Below are 8087 nucleotides of genomic sequence, written 5' to 3'. Positions count from 1 at the left end.
GGCTGAAGAAAGCAAGCGGGCGCCATCTGTTGTTTTGTAGTTGTTCAAGAGCGCCTCCGACTGCGGTCTGAGAGGCATCGACAACCAAAGCCAAAGGTGCGCCAGTCTGAGGATAAACGAGCATTGTGGCATGCGCGAGGGCGGCCTTGGAGCCGTTGAAAGCCGTGATCCGCTCGTGATCCCAGACCAGCTCTTTGGGCTTCCCCTTGAGGGCTTGATAGAGAGGCTGCATGACCTGTGCAACAGACGGGATGAATCTGTGATAAAAGTTGATCATGCCTATGAATTCCTGTAGGCCCTTGATAGTAGTGGGTTGGTTAAATTGGGCGATGGCTTGAACTTTGGACGGCAACGGCCTGACCCCGTCTTTTGAGATGTTATTCCCGAGGAAGTCAAGCTCCGACCGGCCAAATTGACACTTGGCGAGATTGATAACCAACCCAGCATTCTTGAGACGCGTGAGTACCTCTCTGACGTGTGCCAGGTGTTGTCGTTTGGTCTTGCTCGCCACCAATATGTCATCCAGGTAGACAAACACACAGTCCAGACCTTGGAGGACGATATCCATTAAGCGCTGAAAAGCCTGAGCAGCATTCTTCAGGCCAAATGGCATCCTCAAAAACTCAAAGAGGCCAAAGGGAGTGATAACGGCGGTCTTGGGTACGTCTTCTGGGTGAACTGGAATGTGGTGGTATCCGCGGACCAAGTCAATCTTTGTAAAATACTTGCATCCGTCGAGGTTTGCGGCGAAATCCTGGATGTGCGGGACCGGGTAGCGATCAGGAACCGTGACGTCATTAAGCCTTCGATAATCGCCACAAGGGCGCCACTCGTTGGAGCCCTTTGGAACCATGTGAAGAGGAGATGACCACTGACTGCTCGACCTCCGGATGATGCCCATCTCCTCCATCTTCCGAAACTCGGTCTTGGCGAAAGCCAATTTATCAGGAGGGAGGCGACGGGCACGTGAATGAAGAGGAGGGCCAGAGGTGGGAATGAAATGGTCAACCCCATGCTTGGCGGTTTTGGAGTGGAAGGCGGGTTGGACGACCTCGGGGAATTTGGAAAGTAGACGGGCGTAGTCGTCGTCCGCCGCCTGAACGGAGTTGAGGTGAGGGACATTACCCGAAATCTGTCCCAAGGTGATGGAAGAGAGCGTGCATGCGTCGACGAGGCGGTTGTGATTGAGGTCAACCAACAAGGAATAAAAACGGAGGAAGTCCGCGCCCAAAAGAGATTGTGAAACGTCGGCGACGGTGAACTCCCAATTGAAACGACGGTTGCCCAGGCAGAGACCCATACTCCTCTTCCCGTATGCGTGAATGGCGGAGCCGTTCGCGGCTACCAGGGTCGAGGCTGGGGAAGAGTTTCGTCTGTCGTGGGCAGATGCGGGTACGACGCTTACCTCGGCGCCTGTGTCGACGAGGTACCGGCGTCCAGAGTGACGATCGTGGACGTAGAGCAAGCGTTTTGATGTCTTGGCGCCGGCCGTTGACGCTACTGACGGCCGGCTGTGTCGTTTCCCTGGGAGAAGAAAGCGCAAGGTCGCTTGCACTTGTTGGCGTTTTCCCCGTGGGTGGCATGATACCAGCACAGATCTGTGCTTGTACTCTCCGAGGGGGTTGAGCGGGGTTTGGACGTCTGTTTTTTTCTCGGCGCTGGAACTGGGGTCTTCCGCGTGGTGTTGATCTCGTCGTGCCGGTTGGTTACGGTCTTGGACGCCGTCCACATGGCATCTGCTCGGGCTGCGGCTGCACGAGGATCGACGAAATCGTTCTCTCCGGACAGGTGCTGTCAGATGGACTCTGGCATCTTCTGGAGGAACAGTTCCTCGAAGAGGAAGTTCTTGGTTTCGTCGCCGAGCAAGGCTAGCATCTCGTCCATCAGCTCAGAGGGCCTCCGGTCGCCGAGCTCCCCGATGTTCAGAAGAGCCGTCGCGCGTTCCCGGCGGCTCAAGCTGAAAGTAGCGGTGAGTTTGTCCTTGATGGCCCTGTATTTGTCCGTAGCCGGCGGGTGCTCCAGAAGGTTGAGGATTCGTCCAGCGGTGGTCTCGTCGAGGGCGGCGACGACGAGTGACCACTTGGTCTCGTCCTGGGTGATGTTCCGGAGGTTGAACTCGGCCTCGGCACGGATGAACCAAACTCTGACCCGCGTGGGCCAAAATGACGGGAGTTTGGGGCTGACGGCCGCGATGAACTGGTCTTGAATGTCTTCATCATTTGGCATTTTGAGGTTCGTGGAACGCTCCGGTTGCTTGTTCACCCGAAAATGTCGTTTTCGAGGGTCGGGGTCACCAATATGGCGGACTGAATACCTTATGTGAGTACACGACTTTATTCGCCTTCGATCCAAGCAAGAGTGAATAAAAAAGGAAAAAGAAAACAACAGCTTAAACTCGTTCTACTAGTTCAGTCGACATGATCAGGGTCGCCACACCTCTAGCCATATATTAACTAAATTGTTTGTCTTTAAGAAAAAGTTAATAGCATCCACGATGTGAATATCCAATGGTGTGTGTCATGACGGTACACTTTCTTATAAAGTGCATTAGTCAAAAATGTGTGTTTGACAAGTTTTAATTCCTATGATCGTTAACTTTTTTCAAGTGGAGCCACTTTGCCAAAGCTCGTGCGTCTCTGCATCCGGAGTCCCAAGAGATAATCCCTCTTTTAGTTGAACAGAGAGAAGAAATGACATGAAAGGGAAGGTAGTAGACATTATTCTCCACTAATTAGTTGGTAGTCCTATCTTTGAAACTGAACCTAACCTAAAGCAAGAATAAACACCTTAACTATTGCGACTGCTAGCCTCATAAATAACCATCGTGTTTTCTTCGGTTTTTTCTTCCGTATTTCAATTTTTCTTCAATTGTCACACATTTTTCAACAATGGAAGATGTTTTTAGGTCAAAATTCGTCAATATCAAATTTCAAGCCAAGCGAACTCAGTAATCTTTATCATGTTGATCATCCTAAGCGAGGAGTGTCATCGGCAATTTATTACTTGTAGAGATAAATAGCCAACGGTTATCTATTGGTCTCTGACATTCAAGTACTCACTCAAAGAAGTGGCCCTAACCCTTCAGGATGTGCTAGGTAATGAAATCGTACCCCACCAAACAAGTCGGGTTTTCATGAAATTGCTTCAACTTCTTCATTGCATGTCATGACACACATTGATTTTCGACTCATTACAATTCATTTCAGTTGTATATAGTTGTGTCGAACATCACATTGGTAAATCATTATATCACTTGGTTCGCACACAATATACTAGTACTTTACGATTCGTGATCAAAGGTAATGCCACTCTGCGTCATTGCCTGCATTCTGTTTTTCCCAAATTCTAAGAACTTTTGTCCGACATTTTTTTTTCTTTTCGGTGTATGAGGTCGTTTTAAGTTGTTTATGAAATGCACACTTTCATGCACATTTGTGCTGCTTTTTGCCTTTAAGTCACATTTTTCGACTTCGGAGAAAAACTTCAAACCATTAGCCATGCACGATCAGATGTGATAAAATGAAGTGCTCAAGTATTGCAAGCCTCAAGATCTCTGGAAGAATTATCTTTGATCTGAGTACAGGAGGCAATGGGCAGAAAAGCCAAAGAAAAGATTACGCGAAATGACATCATTAAGCCCCTGATCTAATCAAAAAACCTATGCCTATTACTGTTGCAAAGAGACTAGGGCTTGTAAAATTCAGAATCATTGATATAAAAAAGGAGGTGGGAAAATCCATGACTTCTACTAATGAGCGTGATGCTACCACTGAACCCACGCGATCCTGCCATTTCGAATGAAGTGGATTACAATGGATTGGTCTCGTTTTCATCTACTGTAGAGTGTGTAGTGAGTACACTAAGCCTTTGATGGAATCATTGAGTACAGAGAACAGGTTGTGCCATGAACGCCAGGATAGTGCACATCGTCAGGACCTTAGGGTAAGACCGATGGTTGGTTGATTGCGAGGCCAAAATGGCATTAGGAAAATCGGTCACAGGAATGTTGACGTATTCTCCGAAGTGACTAATTGACATCTAAACAATGAGGAACCTTAGTGAAGGATGCCAAGTGGTCAATCACGCCAATATCCGATTATCAAACCAGAGTGGACTGTGAATTCCCACACTATTGCACGTGCCATGGAGTTCTTTAATCAACCGGTTTGCTTAATCCCAATGAGCTGTCCTCAACCGAAATTATAATGTCACTGAAACATTAGGGTACGGGACTGAGAGCTGGATTGGTTTGATATGGAATAGAAATATCATTGTTCCAACTAAAACGTGATTTGCCCCTATGATCAAACTTTCATTAGGTTTTTTTTTCTTCTTCTGGCTTTCATCCAAGTTCAACAACGAAGTGGTGATTAAGATAAACGAAATGGCCTGTCCGGAGTCGAGACTCCACAAGGAGAACAGCTCTTCATTTTGACCAGCGCTAAACATGTCACATCGATCTCAAAAAGGGCCTGGATTATTACGAGTATCTTCCGCCTAAAACACGATTCGATCTGAAGCCGTAGAAACCAGTTGGCCACGAATCTGACCCTAAAAGGTTGAAAGAGGGAAAACGGGAACCCACTTAGGCTTCAATTTGTTGAGAGGCAACTTCGACAACCAATTCCACAAACCAAGTACTGACGTAAGGGAGATGACTTTGACAGCATGAAAACCCGATTTCGAAATGAATTTCGACGACCCGACTAGTTCGTTCCGAGCGGAAAACAGAATGCGATTGGATTTACTCGGAACCCAGGGTCGTAATTACTTACTTGATTGAGTCTCCTAAAACGTAGTAGGTAATCAAGGGCCAAGCAAAACCTCGTCAAGCTCGTTTAAGCTGGGCTTGTCTGTAATGAAGAGCGATTGGTCTTATGGCTCCCGGGCATGATGTTTGGCAATGATGTCGTCTCCCCCCCCGCCCCTCTATATACTGCACAGCCAGTCAGTCAACATGCTCACAAACTTATACGAAAATACGCATACACATGGATGGGATTCCGTTCCTGTATTGACAACCATTGGTCTTGGTGCAGTCGATTGGCAATTCAGGGCCAGGGCGCCGGGAAAACCAATTTTCGAATGGCTAATTTGCCTCAATTGTACCCTTGTCATGGAAATGTAATAACCATAATTCAGAGACAATCTTAAGACGGCCAATTTGCTCCTGGCCAAGATTGTCAAAGAGAAAATGAGGGGGAGTTCCTTTGGCAATGTCATTCAAAGTGCTTGAGGTCGATGATGATAGTGAGCAATCCACCCAAGCGACTGGGTTCGGATCTGGATGAGCCTTCATTTCAATGATAGGTCGCATTCCAAGATCCATATCGACAAATCCATTACTGTTCGCCTAAGGAGCAAACTGCACACACACACAAACACACACAGAAACACTCTCACATTCGTACAGTAGGGATACCCTGCATGCCACAAACATACATACCCTCTCACACACTCTAGTTGAACGATCTTCTCGGCAGTGAATGAAGATGAAGGAACAAGGGGAATGGGAGAGGGAAAAAAAGTAAAGTTTCGGAGCCTCGTAGGTTATGGCCATTGCGTCGCCATCTAACGTCCTTCGTGACAGACAAGTTAGGATAGAAAGGAGCCTCGACATCCGTGTGTCCCCCTTTCCCATAAATGAAATTTGGCGAGGGATCCAGCTGAGTTCAATTTCATTGGCACTTGCTGGTCCTCTGCAAACAAACGCGGAGGGAATCAATCTGAAGAACAAATCTTGCTCCATTTGTTGTCCATCGTGACTGAACGGCGTGAAGTCTAGTAATGTATTTAGATCACGTCTTTTATCGAGTCATTCGTTCCTGTCTCCACTAAAACCAAGTTCACACAACTCAACCAATACTCGCTCCTTTGGACGACTGAACAACATGTACAACATGCAGGACAGTGTACAATGTATGTATGTACGTAGAACTCAAATACGGAAGGAGGAGGAACGGAGGGATCAACGAGTAGTAGGTCAAAGCCAAGCAAGATCGAGCCAGGCTTCCAGACCTTCTCCGACAAACAGGAAAGTGGCAAAATCGAGTCTAAGCCATCATTTTGTCGTCGTCGTCGTCGTTATTGTTAGCGTGAGAGAAGAGGAAAGATGCTTATTGTACTACTAGTTCACCATGTATACATGCTGTAGGTAGTATCGTCGTATATCGTGTCGAGCTTTCATTGCGATGAGCCCATGCATATCCATTACTTGGATGTGTGTGCGTGTGTGCGTGTACTGCCTTGATCCAATAACATGGCGAGAAGTATCAACCCCAAATTGGACTCGCGTAAATAACAATAAAACTCAAGATAGCCCGACCCGATGCGTGCTGAGATGTCGTCTGGCGTCTTGAAATCTGTCTCAAGTCGGTCTGATCGATCGGACACGACCAGTTCCTGCCCGTACCCGTACCCCTCTGATATGACCCCAATTCTAGATCACCGAACGGTCCGGTTGAAGAGGTTGGATGGCACTTGCAGGACTCTGGCATGCGTCATGTTTTCAAATGAGATCCTGTAATCGATTCAAATCTACCGTTCTGAATTATGAGATGTTGGCCTCATTCATCCTGGTTTCTTGATTTTAGATCTGAATAAATGACGGCAATTAATTTCAATTTATCAACTGCGATACGATCGGGTTTCCATGTATGACTGGGATCATGGCGAGTAATCCTCAGATGAGTATATCACTTATGATTGCAAATTAAGATAGACTTTGAATTATTTCCACTGATGCAGATCCAGATAAAGAGTACTTGGCCGGTTTGAATCATGGTTTGGTGGTTGCCTTGGCTCGACCCCAATTCATTTGCTTAGACATGAAGCTGCTTGAAGTATAATGTGCCCCTCCGTACTACGAATATATGTACCTCGTAAGTGCTTGATCAAATCCTGGAATGGGACATGGTGACCCGTGAGGTCCAATGAAGTGGAGGTTAATTATTGGATCGATGATAAATGAATGCTACACCATTCGGAGTCGGAGCCACCGCCTAGATGGGGGATTGGGAGAATCTTTCTTTTATGATTGTCATGATGTCGTATCTCTGATCCAGTTTTACAACAATCTCATCAAGTGGAGCCTCTTAATGAAGGATATTGAAGTGATCACCATGATAAGGCGGATCGTAAAAATGTGTTCGTTTTCAGCTTTTTCCTTCTGATTAACTTGCTATCTAACATTATCAAGGACGGTCCAAAAACTCGAATATCCTGATTAAAGGATCATCAGATGATGAGAGTCATTGTCGAGTTCGTGGCATGTTGTGGTGGGGTTCCATTGCTTGATGAACGATGAAAATCCTGCTCTTTGAAATCAATGCCACTGATTTGAGGTTTGTTTGGCATTCCGCCAAAAACGAACAGACCCGATCAGGTTTCGAAAATTCCTCAATAATTGGCATTGCATGTCAAAGTCATCAGAATCGTCATTAAAGTAATGATCCTGCTGATTCTGCACAGTCTTACCCACCCCGCCGGGTGTCTCATTCGCCGAGGAGATTCTATCAAAGACGGATTTGAGAAATATACCAATGAATAAAAAGCGCCTTTTTCATGGGTATACGTAAATTGTGGGGTCGAATCGATTGAGGGATAGTCGTAATGCCCCTGCGCCAGGTCACGATCATCTAGAACATTTTGCCGAACCCACTACTGGTGCTTTTACGCGCGTAATTAGCATGGACTCGAGTTTGATGAAGGCTCTCGTTGATGAATGTGCCGAGTCCGGGTGAAACACTCCATCACCTCTTTCAAATGACTGATATGAATAGACTACAATCTTGGCTGCCTTGTTTAAATGCCAATATGATTAATTCTGAGTGGTCAATGAAATCATGTACATTTGCTTAGAGCCCTTTGTGCGAGGAATCTGAATTCGTATTTAGCATTTGAACGGCGTTGGGAACCAAGTTGAGAGTCCTCGTGGATGGAGCTGAAAGAGTCTCTCATAGAAACTGTGAATGGAGAAAAAAGAAGCCTATCAAGTCCCCAACAGATGATCATTATCCAACTGGCGACTTTAACGCCATTCTCTCTGACTAGACACCGTGAACATTGGAACAAGAGGCCATTCGTTG

At 46.4% G+C, this 8087-nt stretch overlaps 1 protein-coding gene across 1 annotated transcript; it reads right to left on the bottom strand.

The window, feature by feature from the left end:
• Positions 1–1794: 1794 nt before the first annotated feature.
• LOC131881066 (uncharacterized) lies at positions 1795–2226 on the bottom strand. The gene has a single exon (XM_059227864.1). The coding sequence runs from the start codon at positions 2224–2226 to the stop codon at positions 1795–1797; it is 432 nt and encodes a 143-aa protein (XP_059083847.1).
• Positions 2227–8087: the final 5861 nt, after the last annotated feature.

The sequence above is a fragment of the Tigriopus californicus genome, chromosome 1 (genome assembly GCF_007210705.1).
Source record: "Tigriopus californicus strain San Diego chromosome 1, Tcal_SD_v2.1, whole genome shotgun sequence".
Taxonomy (NCBI): Eukaryota; Metazoa; Arthropoda; class Copepoda; order Harpacticoida; family Harpacticidae; genus Tigriopus; species Tigriopus californicus.
This window is presented reverse-complemented; position numbering and strand designations above follow the sequence as displayed.

What these genes read in the sequence shown, in the direction of transcription:
- LOC131881066 (XM_059227864.1), bottom strand. Translation starts at nt 2,226, where the DNA reads ATGCCAAATGATGAAGACATTCAAGACCAGTTCATCGCGGCCGTCAGC.